We start from the raw sequence: 15,176 nt of genomic DNA on the forward strand, positions 1-15,176 counted from the left end.
CTACGAGTACAAAAGACTTCGTCGACGGTGCTACTCGAACTACAGACGTCATATAGAAGGCAAACTGAGAGCAGATCCGAAGAAATTCTGGAACTTTGTCAACGAACAACGAAAGGAGTCAGGCTTACCATCCACGATGGAATAGGCTGGTGAGAAAGCAAGTAATGTTGCCGCTATTTGCCGAATGTTCGCTGTTAAATTTTCAAGCGTATTCAGCAACGAAACACCAACAGATGGTAAAATTTCTGATGCTGCTAATAACGTCCCTTTCCCTGGGCACTCCATGGCTTCGATCAACATCGACGATAATGCAATTCTTGCCGCTGCTAGAAAATTGAAACACACGTACTCTCCGGGCCCGGATGGAATCCCAGCTACACTGCTAAAAAAATGCATTGCTGGATTGCTCACACCGCTTACCCACTTATTTCGTTTGTCGCTGGCTACTGGTAGATTTCCTACAACCTGGAAACAGGCCTTCCTATTTCCGGTCCATAAAAAAGGCGATCGCTCGAAGATAGATAACTATCGAGGCCTCTCTGCTTTGTGTGCAATTTCGAAGCTATTTGAGCTAGTCGTCCTTCAACCAATTTTCTCACATTTTCAAAGCACTATTTCGGACGATCAACACGGATTCCTTCCCAAGCGCTCCTGTGCTACAAACCTGCTTTGCTTGACTAACTACGCGTTCGACAGCTTTGTTCACCGACATCAAACCGACGTTATCTACACGGACCTCTCGGCTGCCTTCGACAAAGTAAACCATCAAATCACCGTTGCCAAACTTGATCGATACGGGTTCAGCGGCAACTTGCTTGGCTGGTTAGAATCCTATTTGCTGGGACGAACTCTCAGAGTGAAAATCGGCGACGAAATTTCCGAACCATTTGTCGCTACTTCCGGAATTGCCCAAGGTAGTCATCTTGGCCCATTGGTGTTCCTGTTGTATTTTAATGATGTACATCACTTGTTAAAATGTCCTCGTCTTGCGTTCGCTGACGATTTGAAGCTGTTCAACGAAATCAAAAACGTGGAAGACGCTACTTATCTCCAACAACAACTCAACATATTTGCACGTTGGTGCAAGTTAAACTGCATGGTACTCAACCCTACAAAATGCTCAATAATAACGTTTACTAGAAAACACCGTCCGCTACACTTCGACTACAAGTTAGATGGGTCTTCAATACAGCGAGTCGATCACGTCAAGGATCTTGGAGTCTTCCTCGATACCAAACTGACATTTAAGCAACATATATCGTTTATTGTTGCTAAAGCCGCTAGACAACTGGGACTGATTTGCCGCATGACGCGGGATTTCAGAAACATACAATGTATAACAACACTCTATTGCTCGCTTGTTCGGTCCTCATTGGAGTTCTGCTCTACTGTCTGGATTCCTCACTACAATAATGCAATCCACCGCATTGAAAGCATCCAGCGCCGTTTCGTACGCTATGCTCTTAGAATGCTTCCCTGGCGGCAACCCATGCGTAACACCCGATACGAGGATCGCTTCTCCAGCTCGATACTCTTCAGCTTCGCCGAGAAACAGCTCGCGCCATGGTAGTTTCAGATGTTTTGACTTCACGGATTGACTGCCCGACCATTCTTCGCCTGATCAACCTAAACGCGCCATCCAGAACCCTGCGGAGGTCTTATGCGCTGCAACTGCCTTTTCGTCGTACCAACTACAGCGCAAACAGTGCCATCATTGGTATTCAACGAGCCTTCAACCGGGTGTCATCTGCTTTCGACTTTCACTTATCGCATCAAGTTCTACGTACAAAATTTATATCTCTGTTTCGTAATGTTTTATATATTAATAACCATTAGGACTAGTCTTAAAATGTCTGTTGGTAGAGCTAATAAATAAATAAATAAACATAACCAAGAAAGACTAGTCTTCTGACCCGGAAGAGTTGGCTGACAAGTCACGGGTTGGATGGCTCAATCTCAACTCCACTGGCACAATCACACCCCGGCTGACGGTACTATAAAAATGATATCGAAAAGCTGCACGATCGCTGTATCGCCCTCGAAGGCAACTATGTTGAATAATAAAATTGAATTTTGCAAAAAAAATATTTTTACTGTGTTACCTCATAAACTTTTCATTCGAAGTGTAACTGCACTGACAATTCTATAACTGAAGAGTTTGATGAATAATAATCAACGTAGTCCTAACGTCTACCGTACGGCCGTGTCTCGAATACCACCTTCTATTTTTTCAAAGCTCCAGGACGATTCAAGTCTTTTTCGTCAAAATCGCATTCGCGACATGCTTCCCGCAAATGATGCTTTCACCAAATATCTTATAACACCAATATAGTTCACTTCCGAATTTTCCATATAATTTCTAAAAGACGCATAGGGAACACCCCCTCTTGTGGTGAAAAAGGTAACTAAACTCATTTCACAGTGGTACAGTAACGCAATTTAGGCGGACATGAGCTTTTCGATGTAATTTTGTGGTTTTGAAGCAATAGTTTCTTTTAAGAAGTTGTTTCTCATACTAAATCCTTTATTTATGTGCAAATGAAAATTAGGGTGGCCCTAAAATCAACGAAACAAAATAAACTAATTTTTTTTTATTTGCGGGAATAATTGTATACATTCTTCGGCAAAATTGTAAACAAACTACAGTCGAATCCCTCTATTACGACAATTTATATAGCGGCAAATCTCTCTATACCGACATTCTCAATGATCCCTTCTACTCTATACAGCACTCGTGCGCTAATTGCACGAAAGTTGCAGTGCAACTAGCGGATGGGCTTTTTAAATGCATGAACTCAAAACTGTCAAAAATTTTTAGGGGGTGCACTAAAGGTTCGTTTTCGTGTATCCGTTCACGAACCAAACCAGTCAGATTTTTTCATACATTGCAGCGTAGTTGAAGTGTAACGATCATAACTGTATTTCAGAGAATTCCATGTTTTCGAAGCTGTTCAGTATGTGGACAGCTTAACGCGACATTTCAGTGCGTCTGCGACACAAGTGATCAAATTGAAATCAATAAGATCGACTATAATTGAAAACAAATGGGGCGAACGTGCAATGTGATTATGTATATATGTTACTTAAATAACAAAATTAAAAAATATTGAATTTATTTTCAGGTAATAAAATATTTCGTGCATTCAATATCCCCTCGCAAAACTTGACAGAGAAACGTTAGTTTTAAAAACCACGTGTAGTTTGACGCAAAACTGCTTTTTGATTGCACTTTCGTGCAACTATCGGACGTGCAATTAAAACGCAGTGCAGCTAAATCGCGTGCAATTAGCGAACGAGTGCTGTATTCATAAAAATTATTCGTTTTATTGCGACATTTCTCTATAACGACGGTCCCTCGCGATGTCGCTATAAAGCGATTCAACTGTAATTTCAAGCAACTTCATTATTTTTTTTTTTTGTAGCTATTAAATTTCCCTATTAAGAGCAATTTGACGTAACTGAAGTTTTGCTTTATTTTTTCAGTTCAAAAGTAATAACAAAAAACATTGTCGATATGTTGTATAGGTGAAGAGTTTTTATTTTTTCAATAAAACGTCAATAGAAACATATTTATAAGCTCTTGAGGTCTTGAGGAATACTCTGTTATTAAATTTGAACTGAGCAAATAGAGTTAAAAAACTGTTTTTTCGGAACCCACTCTAAGCCAGTCACGTAAAATTGCTCTATTTCGGTCAATTTAATAGCTACAAAAGAGTTATTTTTTGTTGCTCAAAATTAGTTAATCTACAACTGTGCCGAAGAATGTATACAGTTATTTTTGACGTTGACTAACGTCTATATCGAAGTTAGGCCCCTGAATTTGAAAATCTAGTAATTCAACCAGCGAAAACCAGAGAAAAGTGGTCAGGTTTTGAGCGCTTATTTTGCAGTCATCTATAATCAGGTTTTCGAGGTTTTGGCATCAATCGATCAGAAATTCTTTTACGGTTAAATTTATGTAACAAAAACAAACTTTTGTTTGAGATACACTATTGAAAAATTGGTAATTAATATCGATTGTCTAAATCATACCGCGCAGCCAATCACTACCTCTCTTCCCAAGCACAGTCGACACTAACGGATACAATCGATCTGACTTTGTTGTTATTGTTGTTGTCACTTTCTGTTTCCGATGTTCATGCTGCTGCTAGCGGAAAAAACCTTGCAAATATGCATTTTTTGTTGGTGTTAATATTACGACAGCGGCCGGCGCCCCATCATTCTGATTCCAAAACCGCACCAGTGACATGCGGACGCTAGGTGATAGCAGCCGAAAGGAGGAAATACAAAATAGTACCGGTCATCTCGTGCCGGTTTCACCCGTTATGCTGGTGGCTTTAGTAGTAAATGGCAACTGCAAAACACTTAAATGGCTGGAATTCTGGACGGACTAACCAAAAACAAAAATATATTCGGCACCTGGCACCTTTTGTTGCCTCGAAATTTTGGTACAGAAGCGGCTAACTGAATTTTTTGTTTTACCAAATGCTGCTGCTAGCGGAAAAAACCTTGCAAAAATGCATGTTTGTGCTGGTGTTAATATTACGACAGCGGCCGGCGCAGCTTTCAAGAAACATTTGTCTCTACCACTCCATCATCTATGTAGCCCCACCTTCTTTCTAATTATCTGACGAAGCCTTGGTATAAAACGTATCGTTCGAACATTTCACCCCATCAGTTTCACTACTAAACCGTACCGGATACATACGGACGCTCGGTGTTAGCAGCTAAAAGGAGGAAAAACAAAATAGTAACGGTCATCTCGTGCCGGTTCGACCCATGATGCTGGTGGCTACTGCAAAATACTAAAATGGCTGGAATTCTGGACGGAAACCAGTAAACAAGAAATCGGCAACTGGCACCTTTTGGTGCCTCGCAGTTTTATAATAGAAGCGGTTAGTTGAATTTTATGTTTTACAATTGCTGCTGTTAGCGAAAAAAAACCTTGCTAAAATGCATGTTTATGTGGATGTTAATTTCACGACAGCGCTAGGTGTTAGCAGCTGAAAGGAGGAAAGACAAAATAGTACCGGTCATCTCGTGCCGGTTTCACCCGTTATGCTGGTGGCTTTAGTAGTAAATGGCTACTGCAAAACACTTAAATGGCTGGAATTCTGGACGGACTAACCAGGAAACTATAATCGGCAACTGGCCCCTTTTGGTGCCTCGAAATTTTGGTACAGAAGCGGCTAATTGAATTTTCTGTTTTACCAAATGCTGCTGCTAGCGGAAAAAACCTTGCAAAAATGCATGTTTGTGTTGGTGTTAATATTACGACAGCGGCCGGCGCAGCTTTCAAGAAACATTTGTCTCTACCATTCCATCACCTATGTAGCCCCTCCTTCTTTCTAATTATCTGACGAAACCTTGGTATAAAACGTATCTTTCGAACGTTTCACCTCATCAGTTTCATTATTAAACCGTACCGGATACATACGGACGCTCGGTGTTAGCAGCTAAAAGGAGGAAAAACTGAATAGTACCGGTCATCTCGTGCCGGTTTCACCTGTTATGCTGGTGGCTTTAGTAGTAAATGGCTACTGCAAAACACTTAAATGGCTGGAATTCTGGACGGACTAACCAGGAAACTATAATCGGCAACTGGCACCTTTTGGTGCCTTGAAATTCTGTTACAGAAGCGGCTAATTGAATTTTCTGTTTTACCAAATGCTGCTGCAAGCGGAAAAAACCTTGCATAAATGCATGTTTGTGTTGGTGTTAATATAACGACAGCGGCCGGCGCAGCTTTCAAGAAAAATTTTTTCTTACCATTCCATCACCTATGAAGCCCCACCTTCTTTTTATTTATCTGACGAAGCCTTGGTATAAAACGTACCGTTCGAACATTTCACCCCATCAGTTTCATTACTTAACCGTACCGGCTACATACGGACGCTATCTTGAAAGAATTCTGGACGGACTGACCAAAAACATAAATATATTCGGCACCTGACCCCTTTTGGTGCCTCGAAATTTTGTTACAGAAGCGGCTAATTGAATTTTCTGTTTTATTACAAAATGCTGCTGCTAGCGGATAAAACCTTGCAAATATGCATCTTTTTGTTGGTGTTAATTTTACGACAGCGGCCGGCGCCCCATCATTTTGATTCCAAAACTGCACCAGCGACATGCGGACGCTAGGTGATAGCAGCTGAAAGGAGGAAAGACAAGAGTACCGGTCATCTCGTGCCGGTTTTACTCGTTATGCTGTTTTTATGAGAAAACGGTAGTCAACGTCATGCGGTCGTGTCTTGAATACCACCCTCCTACTTTTTTCATTTCGTCGATTACACATAAATAAAGGACTAGCTATAAGAAACAACTTCTTAGAAGAAACTATGACTCTAAAATCAAAAAATCGCATCGAAAACCTCATGTCCGCCTAAATTGCCTTACTGTACCACTGTGCATTGTTGTTGCATTTCTGTGAGCGTGTGACCGATATTCTTACACACGAAACTGAAAATACTCAATTTTAGACTTAGTTGACTCAATTTCATACTTTCACAGAAAAAAAATGACAAATCATGCGAAAAAATTACTTATTGCAGATTGCGTACGTGATTTCGGACTAGAAAAGATAAAAAGAGAAACCTGCGACGACGCGCTAGTGTAGGGTTACATCAACAATGTCTCTAGTTGAATCTTCTATAAAATATGCTTGTATTTAAGGGGTTATAAACCTTTTTGGTCGAGAAAAATGAGGGAAGTTTGAATTTATTTTTAAGTGCATATCACCATTTTCATTGCATCAAAGTGGTAGTTTTCTGAAAGTACAGTTTATCAACAACAAAAAAATACGTTTGATTTTGAGATATACCAACTATTACTGTAATGGCCGTTTCCCCGAAACGATAGAGATTTAGCGGGTCAACCGAAACCAAAAAACTCATATTATTTCATTAGTTTAGAAGTGTGCCGTGTCCTTGAACGATCGCTTTTATGAGTATTTTGTTTTCAGTGTAAACGGGAATGTTTTTCCAAAAAAATGCACGTTTTGAGCGCTAAAAATTGCATTAAAAATTTTTTTCGCGGCAGAATGTAACTGTATGTTGCAAAAAGCGATCGTTCAAGGACCGGAGAATTTAATAACGAAAGTTTTAAAAGAAAGATGAAGGAAATCGATTCAGTAGTTTTCCCGCAATCAGGATCACGGCAAAGTCATTTTTCGGAAAACACTATTCCGAGATAATCGCGTGTAAAGTTTCAAATTTAGCTTATGCGGCCGTGGCGAGGCGCGCTGCAAATCGCTCTAACTTTTTTCCTATTGCTCAGATCTTTATGAAAATTTGTGAAAATGTTCTCAAGATGTTGTATTTGAAGATAATGCAATAAATTTTTTTTCGGTTTTTTGAAAACTAAAAAGGTATATAACCCCTTAAAAACAAATGACCTGGTTGTACTGAGATTTGAGCCCGCAATCTTCCGCTCTGTACCAATTAGTAGAAAATACATGACTAGTTTGTGCTTGGTTGAACATTAAATGTCAAATACTGAGTAATAACGAAGAAATCTTCTAAAACTAATGTTTTGAAATAAATTACTAGAACTTTGTTAACCTCAATAATGAACTTTGAGTACTTTATGCGAACAATATACCTGCATGTTTTTCCTGCGTGCTCGAGGATTGCTGCATATACTTTCACAGCTCCTTAAGGGATTTTATTAGCGCTCCAGTAGAGCGGAGTAATGATTTTTTTGTTGACTAGTTTGAAACGTTTGTACCAGCAAATAATCGTCAGTGTTACGTATGTCTTACGTATATGGTTGTATCTCGGCCATACTACATTTTAAAAGTCGTGTGGAACTTTCACTTGTAAATTCCTTGTTTCAACAATGGTGAATATATGTACACTGGGCTCGCTTTTAAGGCGGGCTGTTTTTATGCGTTTTATTAAACGGGATATTTTTACAATAACGCGGATTATTTTTATTCGATTCGGAAGATCATTTGGTCGGCGTGCGACCAGACCGAACCAAGCGCCATTTTTTGAAAATTAAGTTTTTAACAAGTGGATGTTAAAATTGATAATCTATCTTTCATGAAAAAACCAAATCTTTTGAACAGTTTATAATGGTATTATGACAAAATTTCTCTGCAGCAGCTTGCAGGAAGCATACGGGGTGAGTGAACTTTGATCGCCGATTACTCGAAATAATGTTTTTGGCGCTTGGTTCGGTCTGGTCGCACGCCAACCATTTGTACGCGGTATCAAATAAGTTTAGTATAATCAATAGTATATCAAATAAATTTAGTACGCGGTATCAAATAAGTTTAGTCTTTTAAATGCGGTACAATCAACCGCGTAAAAAGCAACCCCAGTGTATACTATTGTTTTAAGCTTTCACTTTCTTTTTTGGGGTAAACTAAAAATGCGATATATTTTTTTTTATTTTGAAATTCCATACTCATAATTTGATTCATAATTTAATTTTAAATTTTTTTCATTTTTTTAAATATTAATTATATTCATTTGACATGTACAGGGAATAGTCAAAATAAGTAGGATAGGCAAAATTTTGATGAAATTTGAAATGCTATAGCTTTGCTAAATGTTGTTCGATTTTAATAATTCGAACACAATTGAACTGGAAAACTTTTGAAGTTTCATTTTCTGACCTTAGAGCTGGCCTAGGTCACCGGATATAGGAAATATTTCTGAGTTCCGGTAGGCATGTCAAACCTGCTAATTTTTGGATGGATTTGGTAATGGGTTACCTGATAAAAATGCTTATTTACATCATTGGCATAGATGACAAAATCATTTCTGAAGCAAATGGTTCATCAAGATCCGGAATCGGCCAAGAACTCATCGAGAAATGGCTATTTTTTATCCGGAAGTCCTCAGAGGAACCTTTAGTAGGGGACATTTACGTTTTTGCACCAAATATAGCGTGTTACACCTCTATCTTCAGGATTTTTTTATCAGAAATCTTTAAAAAGACATATATCTGAATATAGGCTGCATTGGCCACTTCCGGAACGACCTGGAGGCCCCGAAGGAACCCGTTGTGGGAGGATTTACATTTATGTATTAAAATATAGCATGCGACACCTCTATCTTCAGGATTTTTCATCAGGAATCATCCAAAAGACATATTTTTTAAATACAGATTACGTTGGCCACTGTCGGAACGATCCAGATGCCCCGGAAGAACCCGGAATGGGGACATTTACATTTCTGCATCAAATAAAGCGTTCGACAGCTCTATCTTCAGGATTTTTCATCAGGAATCATCAAAAAGACATATTTTTGAATTCATACTGCATTGGCCACTACCAGCACAATCTATATACCCCGGAGGAACCCTGATGAAAAATCTTGAAAAATCTTGCAGCTCTATGCGCACGCTTTATTTGATGCAGAAGTGTTAATGTCCCCATTCCGGGTTCCTCCGGGGCATCCGGATCATTCCGGGAGTGGCCAACGTAATCTGTATTCAAAAAATATGTCTTTTGGATGGTTCCTGATGAAAAATCCTGAAGATAGAGGTATCGCATGCTATATTTTGATGCAGAAATGTAAATTCTCCCACTACGGGTTTCTTTGGGGCATCCAGGTTGTTCAGATATAAGTCTTTAAAAAGATTCCTGATAAAAAATCCTGAAGATAGAGGTGTAACACGCTCTATTTGGTGCAAAAACGCAAATGTCCCCTACTAAAGGTTCCTCAGAGGACTTCCGGATAAAAAATAGCCATTTCTCGATAAGTTCTTGGCCGATTCCGGGTCTTGATGAACCATTCGCTTCAGAAATGATTGTTTCATCTATGCCAATGATGCAAATAAGCATTTTTATCAGGTAACCCATTACCAAATCCATCCAAAAATTAGCAGGTTTGACATGCCTACTGGAACTCAGGAATATTTCCTATATCCAGTGACCTAGGCCAGATCTAAGATCAGAAAATGAAACTTCAAAAGTTTTCCAGTTCAATGGTGTTCATATTATTAAAATCGAATAACATTTAGCAAAGCTATAGCATTTCCAATTTCATCAAAATTTTGCCTATCCTACTTATTTTGACTATCCCCTGTAGAATAAATTAGATGTACTAGTCACCTGTTTTGTCATTAGAAGCGCCAATTGGTTTATCTCCACGATAGTAAGAAAATCCACGAGACAGTTGTGATCAGCTGATTACAGTTCGGGATAGATCCCCGATCGGGAAAGCGCGAGAAACAAATATCCAATCGGTTGCTCCAGTATCGCGAGAATAGCTATCCTTAACACCACAGTAAAATACCACTCTTGATTTATTTTGCAGACATTAAGATTTTGTGTTCGGTTATGTTTTGTGTTTGAGGTAGCAAAAACAATAACAACAACAAACGTACCAACCGTGAAATGTCAGCCATGTACTGCCTCATACATAAGCGAACTTCAATTCTCATTACAAAATTCACAATAATATGTGCATTTTTTTCAGTGTACCCATTTGGGTAATATTATTGTCAAAAGTGATTCTTTTTTGAATGTCCTGTAAAACAAAATCAGAAGTGGCGCTCCTAGCGGTCGAAAAGGTGACTGGCGCTTTTGTCATTTTCAATGTGTCTTCATGATTTCACGTAAGTGAACTATATTGGTATTATAAGATATTTGGTTCCATCGTAACTCACAAGAATTGCAATTCAATTAACATGAGGTCTGCCGACTATATTTGTTAAAATTTTACTTACTGTCCTAATGAACAAAAACAAGTGTTTATTGCTCACCTTTTTGAAAAAAAAAAAAATACTAAAATTAACAATAAATTTATACGAAAAGTTCCAAATATTAATTTCAAGAAAGCTACATTGCCAATGAAGTCGGAATTTGCTTTACCTTTTTGACGGCTTACACACGCATTTGCTGTAATGGAGTAAGTATTAGGTCTTTTTTAACATGATGTTTTAAGAATCTTTTTTATTTGAAGAAAGTTCTACTTTGATTTTACCGCGTAACTTGAAAGCTAACTTGCACGCAAGATCTTGCGCATTTATCGCATGCAAGAATTTGCGCATTGAAGCGGGATGTTCGAATCGCAAAACACACTTCATTCGTCTGGTTCGAGAGACCTCTCAGAATTTACCCCAGTTTAGTGCTGAAAGACGCAGTTCCTACCTCAGAAAATCTCTCTCTCGGTCTCTGTGCGTGTCTCATTTGAGACCGTTCGTCTCTTACTCCTTCCAAATATTGGAGACGTGCAAAATTTTTTGCACAGCTCTGAGTAGTTAGACGATCCCTGCCCATAGAAGAGCTCAAAATAGAGATGGGGCTACTAGATCATGACTCTCAAAGCAGTTTTCAAGCCGACTGCGACAAATCAGCTCTAGTGCTGGGGTCTTTTGCGCAATTTGATTTGCCTCAAACACAATGGGCACACTAACGAAATTACTTATCTAGGGACTAAATAGTCATAAGTTAGAAGCCTTGTTAATCCTGTAACTGCCAAGTATAGTTCTGTAATAAGAATTCAACTGAATGTTCCTCTGGTCAGTTTTAATATATAAGATACTGATTTTCGTCAAAAGGAGATCTTTAAGACTTTGTAAAATTCAACATAAAAGAATGTTCGTGAGGAGCCTGAACTTTTGACGTAGAACTACATCTCTCCAAAAGTTCGGCTATCTAGTAAAAAATGAAACAGGGGGGTAAAATCTTAAAATGGACAAAGGAGAAAATATGCTCAATTTCAAATGCTAACTAATCGGTTTATTTTTTAATGGATTTCCTTCGGCCTTACTGCTATCGATTAGAAAATCAACTATGCATCCACCAAATTCTGAATTGTAATTTGATTACTAGAACTATTGTACTATTAAAAAATGCTTTGTTGGAATGTAAATTCCAACCCCAGGTTGGTCACTTGATGCTTGCTTTCCCTAGCATGGCCGACAAAATTATATACCTAGTAAACCGGGAATGCACCCTTTGGTCGTGGATGTCCCTGGATGGCCACTAGGACGGTCCTAACTAAGAAGCAGGAAGCATCAGCGGTAGATGCATTGGCCAACATTTTCTCTTGTAAAAAGCGCTGCCGTATTTTGGCAACACACAAAGGGGGATGATGGCAAACAAAATCTGTCGGCCGTCAAATTTTCAGTGTGAAAACAGCTCTCCACTATGTTATCAGAGAAGTGCCTGATTCCCACTGTCGGAGATAGCACCGAGATGCGATCAGCATCATATCAGATATAAAATTAAACAACAAGCTGTACTGCTGAGGACAAATCGAATATTTATTTGCAGAGTTTATATTTTCTCGTCTATTTGTCAAACAATTTAACAGCAGTGGGCAGCTAAAATTGAATGAATCTGATATTACGATAGAATATCTTTTCAATGTTTATAACTTTCATCCAACCCTAATAATTAATGTTATTTACTGTAAATAATGTAGTGGCTTTAAAATAAAAATCAAATGACAACTGGGGTCGATGTATGCCCTATTAATGTAATCACTTTGGCATTACTTATATAAATTGGTATTTGACCAGCTTTCGCTATTTCTCAGAAACAATATTTCTATAGAGTTATTTTATTAATTTTGGTTAAAAGTAATTAATCAGTCTCGAAGTTGATAATGTAGAAACAATCTTATGTAGTTCTACGTCAACTTGCGGTTGTCTCCCTGCTTTTTCACAAATACTCAAATCATTCTGAGTCAAGGCTTGTTTTTAAAAATGGCACTTGGAAATTCGTTTCCCAAAAGCCTTGCTCTCTCCGAATTGTTGTTTATAAACGAGTTGTAAATAATTGATTTCTTGCCTTAAGAAAAATATGCTCCGAAAAAATATCTGTTGGTGAACAAACAGGATTGTAAAATTTATTTTAAATTTTGGTAATAATAAACTTTTGTGACACCCATTTAAGGCATTGTCATTGATTCAAACGTGACTAAAATGAAACAAATTTTGGAGGCCGTTCCGATTTTCTACCGAAGCCGGTAGAATATACCTACAAACTTTGAATTAAGTCTAATCAACACAGTCTATTTTGCGTTCAAAGCAAATAAACGGCTTCTTATGAGCGGGACTAAATTAAATCAACAACCCGCTGTTGCTGGAGAGCCCTTCGTTTTCTATTTCAAAACCTAATCGAACAAACGGACATTGTTAAAATTTAACCCCCGAATGAACTTTCCGCGCTCTCTACCTCCAATCAATCAGTTTCAATCTCACTCTGAAAACAAGCTTTTCTAAATTGCAGATATACGTGAGCTATGCCAAACAACCGAACTTCTACTGCAACCGGCTGCGTATCGTGGAGGGCACCCTGGAACTGAGCCAGCTTGGCCTCGCCGACGCGGACCTGGATTACCTGCGCCAGAATGTCAATATCGTTATTCACTCCGCCGCGAACGTGCGGTTTGATGTTTCCCTGAAGACCATCATCAAAACGAACGTTGCCGGCGCTAATGAACTGTTGCAAATTGCGCTCGAAATGAAAAACCTCGTTTCCTTTCTGTACATTTCGACCGCGTACTCGAACTGCTACCACGAGGTGGTTGCGGAAAAGTTTTACGACATGGACGATGATCCGGTGGCGATGGTTCGCCTGGTGGAAATGACGGACGAACATCACCTGGATGTGCTGAGCCGGAAGATTACGCAACCGTGGCCCAACTCGTACACTTACGCCAAAGCACTGGCCGAAAAGGCAATTCGGGGCTACTGCGGTCGACTGCCGATAGCAGTAATTAGACCATCCATTGGTTGGAATTTAGATATACACAAGTCGTTCTGTACATGTAAAAAAAATTTTTTTGTAGTTATTTCCACTGCAGAGGATCCAATCGAGGGATGGACTGATAATCTTTACGGTTTGAACGGAGTAGTGGTCGGTTTTGGATCTGGAGTACTGCGTATTTTACACTGTAATAAAGTAAAACATGTAGATATAATTCCTGCTGATTTGGTGGTAAACTCTAGCCTCGCTGTAATCTGGTACATGTCGACCAAGCAACCGAATCAAATCGATGATTCAACGGAGCTGGTTTTCAACTGTACGACCCGGCTCGATAATCCGTTTGTATTCACGGACGTCAGTAAATACTCCAAAGGCCACATACGACGACTGATGCCATTGAGTGCTTTGTGGTATCCCACTTGCACACTTACGCCCTCGGTTTATATTTACTATGTGCTACAAATATTCTACCATTTCATTCCAGCAGTTCTATTTGATTGTCTAGCGAGGTTGAAAGGAATGGAACCTAAGTAAGTTATTGCTTTCTTCGAAAACACAAATTGACTTGCTCTCCAATCGAATCTTTCCTTTTTACACAGAGTTTTATACATCTACCGGAAAGTTCAGCAGTTTAGTGACGTTCTTACGTGCTTCACCATGAACGAATGGATTTTTCTCAACGATAAAATGCGCAAAGTCTACGATAGTATGACACCAGAAGATCACACCTATTTCCCGGTGGACATTCGGCGAATCAACTGGGGTGACTTCTTTCTAACCTATTTGCTGGGACTGCGAAAGTATATCCTGCGAGAGAGTCTTGAAAATCTTAAACAATCCCAGCGGAAAGGTTTAATGCTATTGCTGGCTCACTACCTAATTCTGACGCTAGTGTATACTACGATAGCCGCACTCTTGTATAAAATAATCACCAGTTCAACACTCCTAGGTCATGGGTTGGAAATTATTCAGAAAGCCATTGTGTTCTAATAGCCTAAGCAAAGAGTAATTAAACCTCGTTGTAAATTACAACTCAGAATTCAATTCATATCACATCACTCTAGAATTCTTTTCAATTTTTTTTTTTCAATTCAAATTAATTTGCAGAGCACATTTTGGATATAATTCTAAAACTCAAACTTAACGAATAAAAAAATATGCAAAGCCTTTTCCACTTTCAAAGTCACCGTTCTGTCACAATGCGGCGAGTGATGATAACGGCAAAAGGCACAATTTTTATTCTCATCTCACCAAAACCGCTCTTTCATCAGCTAAAGCTTTATTATTTAAACCAACGAGATCGACGGCCTGCCCGGACTAAGGGTATTTTCCGTTTTCATCCTTTCATTTTCCCATCCATTCAGCCTATTCCAGCTGCCCATAAATAATAACCCAATTTTAAAGCCAGCAAGCGGCGCAACCCACAGCAGTTTCTGTGTCTTTTTTTTTTTTTCACTTAAAATTGTGCTTTCTGCCGGGGCTTTCCGCCTCAAGGACGATAAAT

General features: G+C 39.0%; 1 protein-coding gene across 1 annotated transcript; it reads left to right on the forward strand.

The window, feature by feature from the left end:
- Positions 1-283: 283 nt before the first annotated feature.
- LOC129719529 (fatty acyl-CoA reductase wat-like) lies at positions 284-14,704 on the forward strand. Its single transcript, XM_055670924.1, has 4 exons — positions 284-1,099; positions 13,193-13,697; positions 13,755-14,202; positions 14,272-14,704. The coding sequence occupies exons 1-4, from the start codon at positions 284-286 to the stop codon at positions 14,660-14,662; spliced, it is 2,160 nt and encodes a 719-aa protein (XP_055526899.1). The 3' UTR covers positions 14,663-14,704.
- The last annotated feature ends 472 nt before the right edge of the window (positions 14,705-15,176 follow it).

Source organism: Wyeomyia smithii, chromosome 2, assembly GCF_029784165.1.
Source record: "Wyeomyia smithii strain HCP4-BCI-WySm-NY-G18 chromosome 2, ASM2978416v1, whole genome shotgun sequence".
Taxonomy (NCBI): Eukaryota; Metazoa; Arthropoda; class Insecta; order Diptera; family Culicidae; genus Wyeomyia; species Wyeomyia smithii.

Coding starts and splice junctions, on each gene's coding strand:
- LOC129719529 (XM_055670924.1), top strand. CDS start 284: ATGGCTTCGATCAACATCGACGATAATGCAATTCTTGCCGCTGCTAGA. Junction 1,100..13,192: donor GGTGCAAGTTAAACTGCATG/GTACTCAACCCT, acceptor TCTAAATTGCAG/ATATACGTGAGCTATGCCAA. Junction 14,203..14,271: donor TTGAAAGGAATGGAACCTAA/GTAAGTTATTGC, acceptor CTTTTTACACAG/AGTTTTATACATCTACCGGA.